Source organism: Vombatus ursinus, unplaced genomic scaffold (assembly GCF_900497805.2).
Source record: "Vombatus ursinus unplaced genomic scaffold, bare-nosed wombat genome assembly UNPS02014820.1, whole genome shotgun sequence".
Taxonomy (NCBI): domain Eukaryota; kingdom Metazoa; phylum Chordata; class Mammalia; order Diprotodontia; family Vombatidae; genus Vombatus; species Vombatus ursinus.
In genome coordinates, this window is record NW_020954598.1 from 3100981 (window position 1) to 3122916 (window position 21936).

At 34.7% G+C, this 21936-nt stretch overlaps 1 protein-coding gene across 4 annotated transcripts in view; it reads right to left on the minus strand.

Annotated features, from left to right (window-relative positions):
* FAM120A (family with sequence similarity 120A) overlaps positions 1–21936 on the minus strand; it is a 152856-nt gene that overhangs the window by 82100 nt on the left and 48820 nt on the right. For all 4 annotated transcript variants that reach the window (XM_027836863.1, XM_027836861.1, XM_027836862.1 and 1 more), the window contains 2 exons: positions 12166–12294; positions 11225–11321 (listed from right to left, as the gene is read on the minus strand). In XM_027836863.1, the coding sequence (XP_027692664.1) occupies positions 11225–11321; positions 12166–12294 (226 nt within the window). The remainder of the gene's footprint in view (positions 1–11224; positions 11322–12165; positions 12295–21936) is intronic.

The window sequence follows — 21936 nt, forward strand, 5'->3', positions numbered from 1 at the left end:
TGGTTGTTTAAGCATTCCATATTGAAACTCCTGAAAAGCAGGTTTTTGTTAACAACGAACTGAAAACAAAACATGGTCCATAGACTGGCTGTATTGTAAAGTGATTACAACTGCCAATCTCAAACTGTGCTCTCTGTCCCTGTTTCCAAATGCACAATTCAACTCACTAATAAATCCTATTTAGTCTAATTAATGAATTAATTTTTTAAAAAATTTTGAGGGAAAATAGAAGAAATGCAGAATAAACTATAACAGGCTTCTGTGCTACTGGGAGCGCTGTTTTCTAAATTAGTTCTTGTTCTCATTCCAAGGCCTGGCTAAACAGAGTCTTTGTCAGTCTTTTTTCATGACAAGAGGATCTTTCTCAGAATAGACACAAGGGCTCACATCATGGAGATTAACACTACCAGTTTCTCATTCTACTCCTTTTATAAATACTTACTGTAGAAGTAGGCTTTTGTTGCAAAGTATGCTTAGATGGAGAGACAGAAAGAATAGGTGAAGGAAAAGAAAACTTCATATGGAATGTTTTAGTAGACTCATTTAGTCATTAAAAATAAATTAGTAATTTCTCTAAAATAGAGATTCTTAACATGATCCATTAACTTGTTTGTCTTTTATATTTTGATAACTGCATTTCAATATAACTGGTTTCTTTTAAAATTCTATGGACTTTACTTTATGCATTGAAAATCATTCTTCTGAAAAGAGGGCCACAGATTTTACCAGACTGGACAAGGGGTATGGGATCAAAAAGGTGAAGAACTCCTACCCTAAGACTAAAGGAAAAAAGATCCAGGCTTCTGAACCCAGGCCTACCCCTGGGGACCACTGAACTTTTTTGCTTCATGTCACAAATGAGATTGTGGGGAAAAAATTATGCCTACGATTTAGCTCCAAGGCCTAACAAAATACCAGTGTTCTTAGGTTCAGTTTCCAGTTTAAAGAAAAACTACAAATCAACAAAATCCATGTAATTGAATTAGTATCTCTTAGAAATACTAGCAATCAGGGGGTGGGGAGGGAAGAGAATTTATGTTTCACCCTGGAGACTAACAAGTAAAACCAAAGGACAACATTCACCCAGTAACTTTTTTCATTTCAAGTTTGATAATGCAAACACCAAAAACACTGGGTTTCATCATGACATGGGTGTCATCATGACACCAATATATAATCTGCTGACATAACACCACAAATCACTGACCTTGGTAACTATCTACATAGATTAAGATAAATCAATATAATTTTCTACATTAATTTTTAATGCTTCTGGAGGGAAAAGAGCAAAATTTCCAAAATTTTTTGACATTTTAAAACTGCATATTTAACAGGCATTTAAAGCTTCATGAGTGCTAAAAGCACAAAGATTTTGAAACATAAATTTAGGAAAAATCTTTTCATTTAAAATTCTTGGTATAACCTGAAAAGAATAGGAAAGTACTTTTTGGTCCCTGTTTATCTTAGGGTGCTGCCCTAAAAACTTCATAATCCCAGTGGGGTAAGACTAACAATTTCTGCTCTTTTACCCCTTGGCACCACATCTTATCTAACCTTATTATCTACCCTAGTGGTTAGCACTACATTCATTAAGCACTTAATAAAGCTGAATAAATGAATGAATTTAGCTAACATAAATGCCCTATCTCAACGACTAGGAATTATATAGGTAGCAATTATTTCAGTTCCTGAAAGGGAGCAACTGGGAACTGTTGGCACCCTGGAAATAATATTCTTACCCTAGAGAAAAGTGCTTTGCATGCTGAAAATTCTTTGGCAATACTTTTACCATCAGGCTCCTATGGAAGCATGCAAAGCTGAATTAAAAGATTCAAGGATTTAGAGTAATTTTTACATCCCTTCACTGCCTCCCATCTTGCAGTTTAAAAGAAAAAAAAAATCAGTAGGTACTTAATATCCCAACAGAGCATTGTTTTAGTGCCAGTCTGTTAGGCAGCCTAGTGGATGCCTGGAATCAGGAAGATCTGAGTTCAAATCTGACCTGAGAGACTTACTAGTTGTGTGGACCTGGTCAAGTTACTTAACCACTGTTTGCTTCAGTTTGCTCATCAATAAAACGAGGATAATAATAGCACCTACCACCCAGGGCTGTTGTGAGAATCAAATAAGATAATAATTGTAAAATGCTTAGCACAGTGCCTAACATATAGTAAGCAAAATACAAATATTAATTATTATCATCACTTTATCAGTATGAAATCTAAGAGCTAAGTGTGGTATATTGGAAAGAACACTGGATATGAAGCTGGAGGGCCTTAGTTTGAATCCTGACTCTGTTACTCTGTGTGACTTTATACAAGATATTTCCCCTAATAAGCCAAAGTTTCCTTGACTATGAAATGATGGGGCTGAATTAGATTACCTATAAGGCACCATTCCAACACAAGAGCTATGATCTTAAGACTATCTATTAAGGAACTTTCCTTAGAACAGTGATTCAGAGAATGTGGTCTGTTAGCCCCTTTGGGCCCCAAGACCCTTTAAGTGGGGTCCATGAGGTCAAAACTATTTTTATAATAATTCTAAGATGTTATTTGCCTTTTAAAATACTCCTGTCTTTCCCAACTATCTATCTGCATGAGGCCAAGATTTTCTCCCTATATTACAATCAAACAACATATCTCAACAAACTGAATCCAGAAACAGATGATGATCCAGCTATCTTCCACTAGGTTGGACATTAAAAAAGATTTAGAAAACTATGTAAAATAACGCCACACCTCACTAAGTTATTTGTTTTGGGAAATATAGTTATTTTCATAAAAATATGCTATTATGTTAACACATAATAGTGTTATTTTAAAGTGAATCAACAAATCAAAAAAAAAAAACTATTTGTTTTAACCTCAAATATGGTAAATGTCAATAGATATAACCCACATTAACAGCTCTTTGGGTTCTTCAATAATGGTTAAGAGCATAAAGAGATCCTGAGACCAAAAAGTTTGAGAAAGTAGAAAGACCACTAGAATGTAAGCAAAAAGACCATTAGGGCTCTGTCACTAACAAAATGCCATGACTTCTAGCAAATTACAGATTCTTTGATCTCGGTCACCTTACATATAAAATGAAAGAGTTGGGCTAGAGGATTTCTAAATTTCCTTGTAGCTCTAGTAAGATTGGTTTTTCAAGACCTGGTCGACTACCAATGATTTGCAAATATAACATTTAAATGCACTATCACTGCCTGAGCTCTATATATCAAGGAAGCCATTTGGAGGATCCATTAATAATATGAATAAATCCCTAATTTATCTTTTATGCAATGTTCATATTTTTCCAAAGTAGAACACACCTGTACTCACTTGGCACTATTTCTCTCCAGGAAGGTTAGTTTAGCAGTTTTACATCCTTTGCTTCATTAAAATTTACTTCTCTACAGGGATAAAGGAAGGGATTTCTGAAAAGTCTCACTGAAAAGTAAGGAAAGAAAATTCTAACAAAATTCCCTCCACCTTCTTTCCCAACAATCATCTCTCATGAATAGCAGGAGAAATGGAAAAATGCACTATCACAAAGTTCCAGAGGTAAGAGAAGCCTCAAATTACTTTTAAGATCAGCAAGGAAAGCTAATGTTCTAGGCTTTGCTTCACTAAATATATTTTACTACTCTATCTTAACCTTAAATATAAAGTAACTGGAATCAAAACCTTTTCTTGAAACTTTTATAGAAAGAAAATACTCTCTGAAAGTAAATTTCAAAAAGTCATTCATATGTAGCATGTAGTGAAAACAACCTCAAATGTTGATTTTCAAAAATCTTGGCAATGAGGTAAAAAGGCAAAAAGAAAACATTACATAAATTGCATTTTGAATTATTTTTCCTAAGTTGAGAAAAGTACATTTTATAGGTCTGTATTTAAAAAATGATATATTTAAATTTCTATTTATCAAAGTATTTTAGAGAAGCATAACCTAATTGAAAAATTACTATGGATTTTATTACTCATGATTTTTTTTAAAAGTCACATGAACTGTTTTAGTATCGAGACCTCTAAAATCATCAATATAGTTAGAAAAATATTATTTATTCTTTTCAAAATAAAATAAAAGATTTGCACTCTTTAAAATCACAGAACAAAACAATGGGTGTATTTTTCACCAAAACACTACTTCCAAATTCTCTAAGAATTTAGCTTTAAAAAATCCAGTTCAATTAAAAAATTATTCATTCAGTGCCAGGTGTTGGTAATACAAAGATAAAATCAGATAAGTCTCTGCCACCAAGGAACTTACATTCTTCTGAGGAGAATCAATATTTAGTCAGATAATTACAAAGTACTTTGGGGGAAGGTGGATGGGAAGGGCTAGCAGCTAAGGGGGAATCAGGAAAAGCCTTCAAGACACTTGAGCTAAACCCTGAATGGAATGAGAGATTCCAAGTGGTAGAGGGAAAAGAGGAAGTCTATTTGAGGCATGGAGGTAGGAGATGGAACGCTATGAATGGAAAACAAGAAATACCTAGTTTGGCTAAGATGGTGAGTACTTTGGGAAGAATAAAGTAAGCTCAGATTGGAAATACAGTTTGGAGACAGACCATGAAGGAGTTTAAATGCCAAAGAGAGGAATTTGTATCTGATGCTAGAAGCAATGAAGAGAAAACTTTTTTGAATTTGGAGTTTCATGAAGATTTTTTTAATAGTTCGATATTATGTAAATAAAGTGGCTAAAATATTCATACCCTTTGACTCGGAGATCCCATTTTGAGGCATATAACTCATGGAGATCACTGACAAAAAAGACTCAATATACACCAAAATATTTATAGCAACACTTTTTGGGATAGCAAAGAGCTAGAAACAAAGTAAATGGTCATTGATTGGATAATGGCAAAACAAACTCTTCAGTAAGCACAACAGAATATTTATTACTGAGCTGTGAGAAACAACAAATATGATGACTACAAAGAAACATGGAAAGACTTCCACATAATGATGCAAAGTGAACTAAGAGCTTCTGGAAAAAGATGAGTTCAGTTTTTGACATGCTGAGTTTAAGATGTCTATAGGACATCAGTTTCAAGATGTCCAAATATGCATTTGGAGATTCTAGGCTGGAGGTCAGGCACTTTTGTTTTGTGCTTACTATGTGCCAGGTACTGTGCTGGAGAGACAAACAGGACAGTTCCTGTCTTCAAGGAGTTTGCATTCTAATATGGAAAAACAACATATATAGAGAAGTGGCCAAGGAGTGTTTTGAAAGTCGGTGGATATGGTAATATCTAGTCAAATTTGTTAAAATGGGATTCTATCACCTATGGTTATATAAAACCCATAACTAAGATTTTGAAATGGATTATTATGTAATGAGTATTTACATAGCATATTACTAAATACAAATTTAATCCTTTTAAGTTGCAATATTTTTCCAAACTGAAAATTTTCTAATGAAAAATCAATATTAGTAAACTTGTTCTGCTTTTGTTCACATTGAAACTGTATCCAGGGATTAACAATAATAGGGTAACACTTCCTTACTACCCACTCACTTCTTAACCCCGTGCAATCTGGCTTCTGTCTCTACCATCCAACTAACACCATTCTCTCCAAAGTAATATCAAATAAATCCCATCACCAAAGCTGGCAGCCATTTTTCTCACAATCTTTCTCTCCTTTCCACCCTGGCCTCATCTTCCATGATGTCACTCAAACATTTGACATTACCGAGACCTTCCTGTGCTTCTTGATGTCATCACTGCCCAAAGCTTCATGATACTGTCTTCTTGTGGGTCTAACTCCTATTTCTCTGACCTCTTTTCTTCCTTTTCAAAAGGCTAATCTTCACAAAGTCCCTTAAACTGGAGTTTTTCCTAAAGTATTGTCTTTAAGCTAGATCTAATATGATGAATAATAGATGTAAATGTTAAGTTTTGTGTCATTTCAGTCATGTCTAACCCTTTGTGACTCCATTTGGGATTGTTGGCAAAGATAATGGAGTGGCTTGCCATTTCATTTCCTTCTCCAATGGATCCATTTTGTCAGGCAGAGGTTAAGTGACTTCCTTAAGTAACAGTTAGGAAGTGTCAGGCTGGCTATAAACTCAGGGCTTCCTGACTCCCGGTGCTCTATCCACTGAGCCACCAGTTGCCTCCAGCAGGGCCATCGCCAGTCATCCTGACCTATGTCCTGCCACTGGACTCAGATTACATAAGAGGAGAGAATGAGTCTGATGACTTTGAAGAGCTCTGCCTCACTCAGATCCAATTCACTTGCAAATCAAGATATCACTGTCCTGATGTCATTGTTCCTCTTCAAGAAGGAAGGACAAACAACAACAAACTGCCTCCCTGTATAACTTCTTAGACAAGGTTAAATTTCACAAAGTACAAAATGGGGAAAGTAGAATGATTAGATAGCAACTCATCTGAAAATGTCAGGACTTCTGTAGAATGCAAGCTTAACAGAGGTCAACAGTGTGATTATGGCAGCAAAGAAAGCTACTATGATTGCAGCCTACATTAACACAGTAAAGAATAAGGAAGTAAAAGAATTTATTGTACTCTGCCCTGTTCAAACCACATTTGTACTAGTATGTGCATTTCTAAAAGAAGTCATCCTGCCTTTGTGATCACTACTTCCTTTAAAAAACAAAAATACATACTTCATTGATGCCTTTTGTATCTACAACACAGTGACTTCCCATCCACCTCCTGGCAAACAAAACCCTCCCTCTTGACAAAGAGCTATGACGATAAAATCATGAACAAATTCCATCTGGTTGTCCTTAGTGTTCCATGACAGCCTTGGCTCGTTGTGTGTGAACATTCTTGAATCTATTTTTACCAGACCACACCACTTTCTTGCATTTACCTTTCATTACTTGTCCCTGCATCCATCCTCTACACATCTTTCAAAAACCTAAACTGGTCAATGAGTTAGTTTCTCTGAAATAACCATCTCTTTTCCTCCTTTTTAGAAATGTTTCAATTCACAATTCCATTCTTGGGAGCTTCTTACTGTGACCAGGGCTGACATTTTAGTCCATGGAACCTCATCTCCATCCTTTTTCAAAATGGTTTGCAATCTGTTCTCCCTAAATATAGGGTGTTTATAAAATTATTTCTAGCTTTTCTCTATCACATAATTTAGTATAAAATAGTCACTTCTCCCAAGGTTCTCATGCTCACTACCTTATCAACCAATTCTCTCTACAGTAGGCATTTTTTTTCTGTTATGAACAAAGAACAGAACTAGGATCAATGAGCAGATGATGCCACAAAGAGATAAATTTCAGTTCACTATATAGTCTTTCTAAATTGGAATGTGTTGCCTTATAAGGTAATAAGCTCTTCATCAGATATAAAGGGGGATATTGAAGACAGGATAATTGAATACACCAAGAAGATGGATGAAATAACCTCTAAAGTCCTTTGCTGTGGGGTCTGTTTAGGAATTTGCACCCAATAGCTTTGATCTTCTCAATAACTTAAAAGGTAAGCTCACTGGCTGAGAGCTAACAGGTGGATGGAAGTGGAGGAAGGGATAATTTGGGTGTTGAAGAGGAGATGATACTTGCTATAGTCGGTATGGAAAATGCACTAAGAAATCAAATAGATGAATTAAAAAATTTCCTTGATCTTTGCCTTCCTTTTCCTAACCTCTTACCATTTTTAAGCAGTGTAGTGCTTATCATTACACTAAAAGGAAGTATAAGTAATAATGATGATAATGACAATAAACTTTAAAAAGTATCTAGCTGGATGAAAAAGCTCAAGTTTTTAAGTACTTTGTAAAATTATATGAATTTATCCATACTACAGTTCTTGTATGTTACCATAGATTACTGCATTAAGTGGTTGGAGGATAATTACAACAAAAGCTGAATGTAAGCTCTAGTTTAAATAACAGTAAGCACACATGAGAATGTACAAAATATTATATATTGGATCAGACCAATGGTGCTTCCAAACTGAGGTTTCATTGACAGGAGTTAACAGAAAATGTTTTACAAAGAGTATGGTAGTTGACTTCATGTCACGTTGAAAAAATTAATCCAATTATGCTTAATTTTCAAGATAATTATCCATCCATAAATCTACTGAAATGCTTCTTAAATCTAGTTATATTCTGTACCTCTTAATCAGTTCCATATGTTTACTATCTACAGTTTATAAAACCCTGTAATAAGTCAGTCAACAAGCATTCATGAAGCCTCTTCTTTGTGCCCTACTGTGCTAAAGTCACATAGACAAAGAAAGGCAAATAACAGTCCCTGCTCTCAAGGAAGTCACAATCCAATGTGAGAAACAACATGCAAACAACTATGTAAAAACAACATATAAGCAGGATAAATTGGGGGTGATTTCAAAGAGAAGGTACTAAAATTAAGGAGGACTGGGAAAGGCTTCTTACAGAAGTAGGGCTCTCTTCTATAATCTCTTTTTCAAGCTTCTATGGGTGCCCCAACTTCGAAAAATAAAAATTTAATATTTTTAATTTTCATTACCTAAATTTTCTTTCCTTCCTCCCACATAACTTTTTTTTAAAGGAAAAATCAGCAAAACCAACCAACAGATCAAAAGTTATGTTTTGGGGCAGCTAGGTGGCGCAGTGGATAGAGCACCAGCCCTGGATTCAGAAGGACCTGAGTTCAAATCCGGCCTCAGACACATAACACTTACTAGCTGTGTGACCCTGGGCAAGTCACTTAACCCCACTGCCTAGCCAAAAAAACAAACAAACAAACAAACAAACAAACAAACACAGTTATGTTTTAATAGTACTTCTTTTGAGACATGTTTAGGCTCTGTAATTTGAAAACATTGTTTCAATTGTCTGATGTTGGTTGTTCTTTCCATTTACATTGTTGCCCCATACTTCTAATAATCCAGGTTAGGTTGCATAAATCCTTATTTATCCTACTCATAAAAACCATAAACTTTTACAACATTCTTTCTTAGCTATAACTCTTCTTGGCTGATAAGCCAAGAAACTTAATCTTTCTAATCCATTCATATATGGAAGTGTCTATTTCCTTAGTCATTTGAGTTCTCCTCATATCTATCTTGTATTAAGACCAAAATTGCACACAATGTTTTATTTTATAAAACAAAATCATTGCTCCCATCTTATTTCTAATACCCATTTGAACACAGTGGTAGAGAGGACTTACATATTAACAATAACCTGAAGGCACTTTTCAAGATTTGTAAGAAAGTGCCAGGTCCAATTTTCTGTAATTTGGGTTACTTTTTCCCTAAAATATTATCAATGTATCCTTGCTTAAGATGAAGAGCATCTGCTCCATCTACTGTTGACTCAAAATCTTATGAGTCACTCCTGTTTTTAAGCTCTACAAGCTTAGCATTTCCTTTAGTATACTGTCATCTGCAAACATACGGAATTTTGGTTGCACTCTTCCTTCCTTCTTATTACTTATAAAAATGTTAGTGTATGACCCAGGCCAAGTACGTATTATTGAGTAACAAACACTACTTGAAAACTGTACTATTTAAAGTAGATTTTTCTCCCTATCCTTTGATTCCAAACTTTAAGTCAATTCTCTACTCCAGAGGTGGGAACCTGCAGCCTCAAAGCCACATATGGCCCTCTAGGTCCTCAAGTGTGGCCCTTTGACTGAATCCAAACTTTACAGAACAAATCCCCTTAATAAAAGGATTTGTTTCTGTAAAATTTGGACTTAGTCAAAAGGCCACACCTGAGTACCTAGAGTGCCACATGTGGCCTTGAACGCACAGGTTCCCCACCCCTGCTCTACCCTTTGACACAACATTTATTCCAAACCAATGGTAACTCAAGTTATGCTTGAATTCTAGAATAATATAAGAATAATAGGATAGATAGAAGAATATAAAATAACATAAGGCAGTCTGATCAAGGAAAGATACCGATTTCTCTTTCTCTTAAGTACTTTAGTCTGATATCTGGCATTATTCACGTGGACATTTTATCACTTAGTGCCTACTATTGTCAACTACCTCATGGGTTAGGTACCTGCTTGCCCCACAAAAGATTTTAAACAAAAAGATAGTGTCTAATACATCTTATTCTGCAGAGCACTAAGCTCAAAAGAACAGCTATTGAATTTAAACTCTACAAGACATTAAACATCTACATAAATGTTTCTTTTGTTTAAAATTGAGTATACAAATAACTTATGAGTGGTTTTAACTAAGAAAACCAGAATCGTACTAGAATCTGCCAGTCCTGAAGACAGACCATTACCAAGTAACTTTTCTACCCTCCTCCTTTTAAGCTTTCCTTTCTTCAGAAGACTTCTCAATTCTGTATTGCTTCAAGTATTTAGATGCTAAACAACTGGCATCAATTCCCTACAAAGCAGGAATCCTGTTCCTCTTTCAGTGAAGAACTAGCTTTGGGAAAGAACAATGGTGTAGAGTGGCCTTAGAGTTTGCACAAATGGGCCTGAATTTCTAGCCTGGTTACTAATGAGCTGGGTGACCTTGGACAAGTTGCCTTCTCCAATAGGCCTAAGTTTCCTCCTCCGGGAAAAGAGGAGATGGGATGTGAAGCTCTGACATCCTATCATTCTGCAACTTTAAGAAGCACAATTCTCCCCAGGAATAGCACAAAGATGCAGTTTTTCATTGTAGTTTTCTGGGAAGACCACCATTCATAACATAATGTATCTATTTCAAACACTGAGGCTCACTAAACACATACACTTGTTCCAAAGTTTTTGTTACCAACAGCTTCCTTTCCTTCTGGCCAACGAGGAAGGGCAGAATCTGAGCACGTGTGTTTTGGCACTTCAACACCTTTCAGCCAAGAGATATCCAGCCCCACAATGTCAAGGCACTCACATTTACTGGCAGCACCCTGGTGACAGAGACAGTTCTAGGAACCTAGGTACTGCTCAAATGAGGAAATCCTTTCATTCCCAAATCACTTTCATCCACTAAAAAAGGTCTTACAAGAAAGAAGAGAAGGCAAAGTCACTTTACTCACATCCCCTGTGGTTTACCAATACCAAAATCCTAAAGTTACCAGGAATTCACGTGCATACATTTCACATTCCTTGCCCTTCTTCCCATTTAAGGAACACTGAATATACATCATCATCAATCTGCACTGGGAATTATGCTAAGTTTTCGAATGAATTTCAACATTTTAAATTTATAGAATCATCATGTTAAATGAAGGGAGGAGAGCATATAAGAAAATATTTTTAAAGAAGTGAAATAAGCTGTCAATAGTTTTCATTCAGGACTTTGTTTACTCACCTAAGTAATGCTGTGGATGAAATGGCATAGGCTTACTAGTCGCTGAATAATATCCAACTGCTCTCTTAAATCGAGTAACTTTGTCATCTGTTCTAGACTGAAATAGAAATAAAAAAAACTTTGTAAACCATTATGCCTCTAATCAGGTATATTTTAAAAAAATTAAAACCCTCTTATGCCTCTAAAGTTATTTTTTTAAACATTGGATTAGAAGTTTAAAAGTATTCTAAATTATTTAAGAAAAAGCAAAAGGTATTAAGGAAGAACACTATCTAGCACTAATTATTTTTAAGTAACATGGCTGAACTGACATAAGACTGAGAGAAGAGATGTTGTATTAGCAGTCCTATTACCAACTTGTATGACAACTTAAATCCTTATTTCCTTCCCCATCTGACACATGGGGCTCAATTAAGTTATATCATTGGAATATTTGCCAAGTGTTTGGAGTAGGGGGAGGTGGGTGGGGAGGAATCTGTTATGGTACCAAAATTCACCATTCTGGTACCAATTTATTTCAATTCTTGGGGGAAAAAAAGATAAAAATGCCAACTAATTGGACAGAAACACAATAGTAAGCCCCTCCAACTGGCTTCAGACCGTGCCTGTATAGATTACATGGTAAGGATCTAGAAAGTGATTTTCTTGTATACTTAGTGCGTGGTGGAAAGGACAGTGAATTTATAGAGCAGGAGGACCTAGGCTGAAGTCACAATTCTGCCATTTATTACTTATTTGTCTTCATCCATATATACCTGAGTTTATCAAGTATAAAATGAGGAAGTAGAACCAGATGACCTTGCCATTCCTAAAACACACATCCACACATAATATGGCAAGACTACTCAAGAATTAAACCAAATAACCAAATAGCTTATTCCAGTTAAACAATCAAAAGCTAGCAGATGCCCAGGACAAACCATATTCAAGCTCTGTTTTACCTGTGAATGCTGAAAAACATCTTTAGCTATGGCATCCAAATCAGTGGTATCCTGAATATTACGAACGTAGTCAGCAACAGCTTTGATCACTACATCACAAGGTGGTAAAACTAGCTGGTGAGCCCGTACCTAGGAAAACAAACAAATATGTAAACAACATGGGTCAAAGAGTACTTAATGGTGATCTAAATTCATAACTAAGGTTCTGACGACTTATAATACTATGAGTTAACGTTTTAAGATCCCTACCAGCACCACCACCCCCAGCTGTAAGTTTACCTAAAAGCTCTTAGCTTGAGATTATTTCAAATGTCTCATTGACAGTAGCAGAGATAAAAAAAAATATATTTTTCCTTTAGATTTTTCTACTCTAAGAAAAAGAAAATATAAGGAATTATTAATAAAAACAAAAACCCCACATTACTACTAAATAATGCTTAATGGTTCATCTTTTCTCAGACATATATCCAACACTGTGATGATAGTACATAAGCTGATCACTAAAATTAAGAGGTCATTTAATTTTGGTATTGGTAAAATTCCACATCCAAATGCTGTTCTTGACATTTTTAGAAATTACATTTCTAGTCTACAGGTACTAGAGATTTAAAAAAACCAAAACATCGAGTGCCTTGCTTCTGTAGTTGAGAGTGAAAAGTGCCCTAAAATCGGTACAAATAAAAGTGGAAGGAATTGTATCAACATCTTTAGATTCCTGTGCATAACTTTCTTCCTATTATTTGTAACTAGATAAGAAAGCACTAATATCACAGTCCCTCAAGGGCATCCCAGTAGAGGAGAAAGGCAGCCAGTCAGGTATAGTTTCTAGTCCCAAATCTGAAACTAACTAGGAATATGACCTGGACAAGTCAATTAATCTTTCTAGGCCTTAGTTTCTTCACCTATAAAAGGAGGTCCCTTTCAGGGCTAATGTTCTGTGTGTCTAGTCACTATTAGAAGGAATAGTATGTATGTATGTACCTACTTATGTATGTATGTATGTATGTAAGTAACACAATAAACACATATATGGTCTAAGACTTCCAAAACAAATTCTATCACCCCCCCAGAATTACAGAAAGCTATAAAAACAGCTTTTTTTGTCCATAATGGTGATTACAAATAGCATTTGTTATAATGGGATTATGTCTGTATTTATTACACACCCTGCTCCCAAAAGATAAAGATGCCAGTACACATAGAACTTTTTGAAATTAATTTTAAAAATAAAGCAAATTAAAACCAAGTAGTCAAACCATAAATGTTTTATTTCTTTGTTTTCTGATCTATAAAATTAGTTTTCTTAAATAGAAAAGTAGAAGAATTAGTTATTTTTCCCCTGGGAACTTTATTCCCCTCATTTAAAAAGCTACTGTTTGAATCCAATGCATAAAACTGGACAAATAGCCTATAATCATAGTTGTATTCCTTAAAACTGCCTATAATGGCTAATGATGACACTCCTGTTTAAATACTTAAGAATTTGTACATTATGGCCAATTTGTCAAACAAGTATTCTCAATTTTGCAAGAAATCATGAAGTTGTAAGACAGAGTCTGTTTATTTCAGCATTCCACCTACTCCCTTACCTATAGGAGATCCCTAATCAATTTTCATAAGAATAAAAATTTCTGGAGTCTAAGAGCCCTATTAATCTGCTTTGGTACCTTACTTTTGATTTTTAACAAATGTTTGATAATTCTTCCTCACAGAAATGAAACTCTCTAATTTAAGTGAATTTAAGTTCACTTCATTTCTGTGGACAGAAAAACATGAACATCCAGTCACCATCATTTTTTCATAATCTTTAAGATCAGTAATAACTCACCCCTCACCCACATCTTCTCCAAGCTGAACAATCCAAGTAGTTTTGCTTTTGCAGATCGGAGAGAACAAATAAAACAACCAACTGACAGCTCATTTTTTTTTTTAAATTGATAGGACTTAAAACTTTAAGCTGTAACTGAATCAGTATAACTTGCTACACAAGAACCTTACTCTCAAATCCTTGTGCAACAAGAGGAAAAGAACTAAATATTACATATTACCTATTTCTTTACCTGAAATTCCTCAGTCCTCAACTCCACCATTTTTTCAAATACTTCATTCTCTCTACCGATTAGAATTAAATTAGAATCTACTATATTACTAAAATAAAAAATAAATATTTCAAGAGACTTTAGAACCTCAATATATTTTGTGAAAATACTTGAAGGGCAACATGTTACGGCCTTAATACATTAGTTATTAATTATTAATGAAAGATGAATGAAAGGCGTCTCAAAGCGCTAAAGTTTTTCTCCCTCTACTTCAAACTTTTATCTAACCCAGACCTAGGCTCAACTACAAAGTTTTGTTTTGGTCTGAAAACAAGTCTGTCTAGTGTGGATTTAAATTTAAGTCTAAGTAAATGAATGTTATTTCCTACCCAAAGCTATTCAAATGATGTGCATAATTTATTAATTTTTAAATCTCAAGTGATATGCTTATAAAATGTGTATTTTAATACATGACGGTGAATCCCAAATGAAATCACAGAACATTAGAATGTTCATGGCCTTTAATTCAGCAAATACGTATTAAGTTTTATTATGTGCAAGGTGCTGGAGATAGAAAGACAAAAAACTCAGCAGTCCTTAACTTAAAAGAGCTTACAATCTACTAGCATAAAATGTTTGTCAATCGTTCAGTTTGAAAAACTCTACAGATTCACAGACTAAATTCAAACAACATCAGATTTCAAGGAAGTAAGAATGTTAAAACAAGACTATGGCTCACAGTACTAACTAGACTAGACTTCTCCAGCCACCTAATACTCATTTGTGAGAGTGATCAGTTATGCTTCTCTGTATAACCTTTTACTGAATAAAGTTATTACTGTCGCCACATACATGATAAATCCCCAAATCAGCCAACTTCTGAGTTTATCAAATTCAGTCATTGCCTCATTCTCTATCCCCAAAATATATGCTTCAGAATTTCAGGAGAGTACACACACTGCCAGAAAATCAATCTCAGCTGGAAGAATAAAAAAGTTACCCAATCTGTAGCATGTCAAAATCAAAATGACATACACTTTCAAGAAGGCGCCCCCCCAACACACAAGTGCACATCTACACACACACGCACACACACACACCCTCTGCTTCCCTAAATCTTTCTTTTTTTTCAGCTCTTCATTTGTAGGGGGAGGAGATCTGAACTGCTGAAGAGGGGTACCAGGGTTTGAAACAGAAGGTGAGAAGGGTTGGAATTGGTTTGAAAGTTGGCTAACTTTTTCTCCCTGGCAAGGCTGACAAGAATGAATGAAATGTAGGAGTGAACAAAGTTGAGCAGTAACATTGCTATTTGGTGCCTAGTCAAACAGAACAAAAGAAAACAAAAAGGTTTCCTTTCCCAAGTACTAAAGAACTTACACACTGTGTAAAGACCATGTTCTAAAAACAGCAAAAATCATGTATGAGATATGTTTTCCACTTACAAGACAGTAATCATAGAATTTAGAGCACTGAGATTATCTAGTAAACTCCCTTCAATTTACAGATCAAGAAACTGAGGCTCAGAGAAGGATTAGGTGACTTGACCCAGGTAAGAAGGGTCAACTAGTTAGTGTCATAGCCAGGTCTCCTGATTCCAATGTTACTTCCAGCCTACCCAACAGAAAATATGGTTGATATTAGATACCATTTATAGATAATTTTTTTGTAGCCAAGTCAAGAATGTTATCATAGGACATCAACCAAAATTTGAAAAATATCTTTATAATTATGAACTTCTTGAGGGCAAGACCTGTTTGTTTCATTTTTGTCTTTGTCTCCCCAGCACCTAGTACGATACCTGGACATAGCAGGTACTCAACAGATGCTTGTTGATTTGACTTCTCCTTGTAATACTATTAGTTATACATGGAAATAATTAGTATTTAAAAGTCAAATATTGTATTAATTTTTAAATACTTAAAAAATTGATATTTAGAAAAATCTTATCTTCTTAAAACCTTAGACTCTCCAAAACTAACTAAGCTATAGCAATTTAAAATAAAAACCTCTTTCACTTTCCAAAGAATATTATATTGCTCACAGGTTACAAAATACTGCCTCTTAGCAGAGAACATAAAGACAGTGCACTTACTTTTTAAAAATATATACAGTATATTTGGATATTATTGGGTTTTTTAAAATTTGTTTTGAAAGATCAATTCCTTGTAATAATCATTTTTAGAGGGCAATTTAAAAAGTCTCATCTTCATCTAATTCAAATTCTAAGCAGCTCCAAGATTTTAACAAAGCTCTTCAAAGACCCAAGTAAATTAACTTTACTGTCATATATGTCCCTTTAATAAGCATGTAGATTTGCTTGAAAGACCTTCAAGTTTTTCCAAAGCTGTGTGTGGTTCTAGGTAGATAATAGGTCCTCAAACAATAGCTAACAGCCTTGAATAGCAGGTGACAGATCTCATCTTTTCTCCTTCCCTTGAATGTTCTTACATCATTCCTCTCAGGCAGCTGGTCTTAATTTTTTTCTTAACCTGTAACTCTTGAGTACTGATATATTTAATGAAAAATCTATGACTTTAAGGATGCTTTACAGTATTCATTAACATAAACATTTTGACCAGCAATAAAATAGTACAAATGGCTATGTAGCAACAATATCTTAAAATCCTGAAAGTCTCTCTTTGGTTTCCACTACCAGGTGTTTTCTTAATCATTAGTTTTTTTCTAAGTCTGCTAACTAGCTGAGTTGGATTGACATTCTGCCTTATCCCACTGAAGAGAAAAAACATAAATTAGGATTTCAATATTTCCAAGCATTTCCTAAACTGAAGTTCATCTTGTGTGATGCTAGTATGAAGGTAACCCTGGCTTCTCCAAAGCCATGCCAGCAGGTTGTAAGCTCTAGCAGATTGTACCAAACTGGACAGGTGTGGTGATGGACTGTATGTCAGTTATCCATGACCAGCCTAGTTAAGTTCCAAAATGAACCTGTGAAGACATGAATTTTGAGAAGATAGCAAGCATTTCTCAAAGATTATCTAGTAAGATTTAGAGGATAGGTCCCAAGATTCACTGATGAAGGGAGTACCACATTGCAAAACCTGCAGACTCTTTTTTTTTTCAGATTCTCGAATAACTTCAAAGCACATGCTGTTTGTACAACCAGCCTATCAATAAAATTCAACAATTCAATTATTAAAGTCACGTAAGATTAAAATATACCATGACCAATGCTAATTAAAAATGAAATTCTAGGAGAAATTAAATTTATGAATGTTTATTATAAATCTCAAATATTACAACAATATCACTAATGGCATTTCTGTTTTTCATTACTACTTTGTATTGAGACAAATTTTTCTCTTTTAAATCCATTATTTCTAATATACACAAATAAATTTCAGTAAAACCACAGGACCATCACCAATAAATTATAATCCAGAATGAAAGCCCTTTCATCTTTTGGGCAGTTCACAAATACTTCAGTAGAAACAAATTCAAAACCTAATTCAAATATTACAATTTTATATAAAACAACTACAGCTTAGTGAATAAGGATACTTAAAAATGACCACTTCTGTTTCTTTCATTTTGAAACACTATGAGTTATGACTGGAAATGAGGCATCAAGGGTTTATATTATTATTAATGAGAATTCAAGTAATAATATTTAAAACTATACATCTTTGAATAAAGAAAAGGTGTGCACAAAGGTCACTATATTGTGGAATTGTAATTTTACTAGCAATTAAATATGGAATCCTTATAATAATAACCAAATAATTCATTGGTTTTAGCCTAAAATTTGCTTAAGCCTCCTCCCATATGCTAAGCTGTGCAGAACTAGCCCAGTCATGTGCACCATACAATTTGGTGGATAGAGCATTGAGAACCAGGGAGGTACCAAGACCTCTCCTGAACTCCTCTCTGGATGTAGACAAACTTGCCCCTTGCCTTTCCATAGGAGTTATAGTGTTATCATAAAGTTTAGAGGGTTTTGAACTTAGAAAGGACTACATAAAAATAAAATAGTTTCAATGCAGTGCACAGATATATCTGAAAATGCTAATTAATCACAAAAAGAGAATGGGGTATAGTGGGGGTGTAGTTTTTTTTTAAATAGGACTCCTTTTAATAATAAATTTTCTTGGTGCAATCAAAAAATTTCATCCAAAAGACATTTTCATAAGAATAAAGTATCTACTCTGTGCAAGGCACTACACCAAGGCACTGGGGACACAAAGACAAAATACAAAAGAAAAACAAAAAAAAACCCCAAAAAACAAACAACAGTCCCTGCCTTTTTAAAGAGCTAGAGCTACAAAGACTTCATTTTAATAATTTCAGAAACACATTCAAGAATTTAGCCTTAGCATTCACGAGTTTTGTCAATACTCCCCATTTTCTTCAATTGCTAAAGACAATGTCTTTCACAGCAGATCCAGTGATACCTAGTGTTTACTAAGAAAAAAATTATTGTCTATTTGTTGTTGCTTTGATACTAAAATGCCAGATTTAAGCTAAGTAATAGAGACCCTGTGAAGCTGACATACACCTCTAAAATTAACCGCACCAGATACTTCCAATTCTATCCTCAGTCATTATCCCTGTCCATAATCAAAATGTTTCCACGTGACAAAAACGAAAATTGTTCCACAACAATTAATGTCTATTATCCTAAATTAAATAAATACTAACCAATCAAATCACTCAACCAGCAAAAAGCACTATGACTTTCCCACACCCACAAAAAATGACATTACCTTATGTTGCTGAATCTTCGTATTCAAAGAAGCACTAAAACAGCATTTGGAACATTCCATTACAGCAGTAACTGCAAAGGAGGGTTAAAATAATTTGTCCTTGCCTTGTCTCAAAAGCATATTTAACAGTCAAACTAAATATCCATCAGGATTTTCTTCGCTTATTATGGATTTCAAAGAATAATGAGTCTATTTTCTTTTCTTCTCTCTTTTTTTTTTAAAGAGAGCTTTCCTTCTGAGCAAAATCTTTTTAAGGGTTTTCTCAGCTTCAGCTCCAAAGTAGATGTTAGGAAAGGCAAAACTTGAAGAAACTGCAATGAACTTAAAGCAACAACAGGAAAATATCATCTTCTCATCTCAAAATACTTCAGCTGTTAATTTGTGTATACAGTACCCACAAGTTAGTTTTAACTTGCACATGCAACAACTTTAGTGGCAAATCACTCACTATCTAGCCTCATTTTTACCAACATTGTTTATATGTAGTTTCAGACTCATTCAGTATTTATAGAGCTTTAAAAGGACCATTAAAGGCCATTCAGTCCAGCCTTTTGCTATCAGGTTGGGATCGCAAGAAATGTGAAAATAGGGATCCACTTTTATGCACACATGATCTACTCAAACTTGAGTTACGCTTAATTCCCTACCTTCAACATTTTTTCTCCAATTCCTTATTTTCCAACCATAGTGGAACCTCAAGACTGGATTCAAAGGGGCAGCTAGATGGCACAGTGGATAGAGCACTGGCCCTGGAGTCAGGAGGACCTGAGTTCAAATCCGGCCTCAGACACATGATACTCACTAGCTGGGTGACCCTGGGCAAATCACTTAACCCCCAACTGCCTCAAGGACTGGATTCAAAGTCTTCTTCTATATCATATTTCTATTGTTGCATCCAAAATTGGACAGCAGATTTAGACGGTGTCAACTTGTTCTAAATGCATTTCAACAATGAGTTATGTTTCTAATATTTGTCCTATTTTTCTAATGAACACTACATTACTACTTCAGTTTTAGCTTTGTTGTCCACTACAACTTCTGCCATGTTTATTTGGCATTGTTAATGATTGTCTTATATTTGCAAAGTTATTTTAAATCCATAATCAACTTTAAAATATAAATGTTCCATTTAATTCTATTTGATATTTTTGCGAGTGTTGCTCATTTTGCCGTGGTCATTTTGAATCTGAATGTAACTATTAGTAATGCCAGTCACTCAACCAAATTTGACACGATTAACAAACAACCACATGTATTATTATTTTTGTCAATTACTTGGATGATAGAATGAGTGGTCCTGAATATCAAAGAATAAAACATTATGTTCTTATTGTTAATTATCTATATTCATTGTGAATTTCAGTAACTTCACTTCCACATCTGCCTACTGTTTAATTTACACACTACAGAAAAACAAACCAGCTCAATGTCATTTATTCAACAAGCATTTATTACCAATATACCAATGTTGGTATCAAGTACCAATGATGTTCAGGGTACTGTATCCAAAAGGAAAAATATAATATGTTCCAAAGTAGTAAGTAAATTAAGTTTAGATTACTTATACATTTAGTTCCTTTCATTAACATGAATGTTTAAGTTTTACTACATTTGCCAAGTCACATCTGAGATTCACAGGATAATTCATCCAGTATAATAAAGATTTATTAAGTACCTTCTAGGTGCCAAGCACTATGCTATGTGCACGGGATATAAAAAGACCAAAAATGCAAGAATCTCTGTCCTTTAAGTAGTTTATAATCAGTTGGGGAGCATAAAACATGCACATAGAAAACAGAAAATAAACACAGAAAGTTTTATTGGGGGAACCAGGAGAGGCCTCACTTATCCAAGAGGTGGCCAGAGGATTTAGAGCTAGAAGAGATCATGGAAGTAATCTAGTCCAATACTTTCATTTTAAAGATGAGAAAATGATAGTTGGTATCAGAACTGGGACAGACAACCACGACAAAGAAATATAAGCCTAACAACAAAAGTTGCTACCAAGCTACTCTCAAAAGTCCAATTTAATCTAAGAATGGAAAAGGACATATGACAGTGTCTATTTGGTTGATAACTCTCAATTTAAAATATAATATTAAAGCAAAAATAAATGCAAATGTTGCACAATAACAGTTGCTCAATCAGAATGAATCACTGTTAATACAGAATTATAGAATCTTAGGAGTTGGAACAGCCCTAAGAGGCCATCTACTTCAACATCTACTGTTCAGTTGTTTCAGCTGTGTCTGATTCATCTCGACCCCATAACACCCGTACTTGATAAAAATCTTCTCTACCACATTCCCAACAAAGCCATCTAGCTCAAACATCTTCAATGACAAGAAAATCACCACCTAATGAGACATCTCATTCCATTCATTGTTAAACTAGTCTAGCTGTTATGAAGATATTCCTCATATTAAACTAAGCGTCTGCCTTCCTATAAATTCTACCTATGCCTCCTACTTCTCCTTCTAGAGTCATACAGAATGCTTCTTCTAGAGGACAGTTCTTCCAGTATCTGAAGAAAGCATTTTATTACAATTGAGTATTTTATGAAATGGCAAAATATCCCTCATAACTAGAGGAAAGAATTTCCACTGTGGGAATTCCACCCACCAAAATGGCCTGAAGTTTATACAGTCTTAGTGTGAGCACTGAGGAGTAAAAATTACTTTCCCACAGTTCTTAAAGAACTACAAAATTCTACTTTTACAAATTTACTTCCACCATGTCTGAAAGATATCCCTTCCTTAGTGAAGCCTATTATAAAAATGTTCCCAAAGTATACAACTGATCAAAAGAATATATCTTGAAAATCAAATATATTCTAAATAGAACATACTTTATTCCAAAGTGGGAGGGGGGGGAGAGAATGGCCCATTATACCCACTTCATTTTAATCAAGAAGCAGAGGGGCAGCTAGGTGGTACAGTCAAGAGAGCATCAGCCCTGAAGTCAGGAGGACCTGAGTTCAAATCCAGCCTCAGGCCAAACACTTGACACTT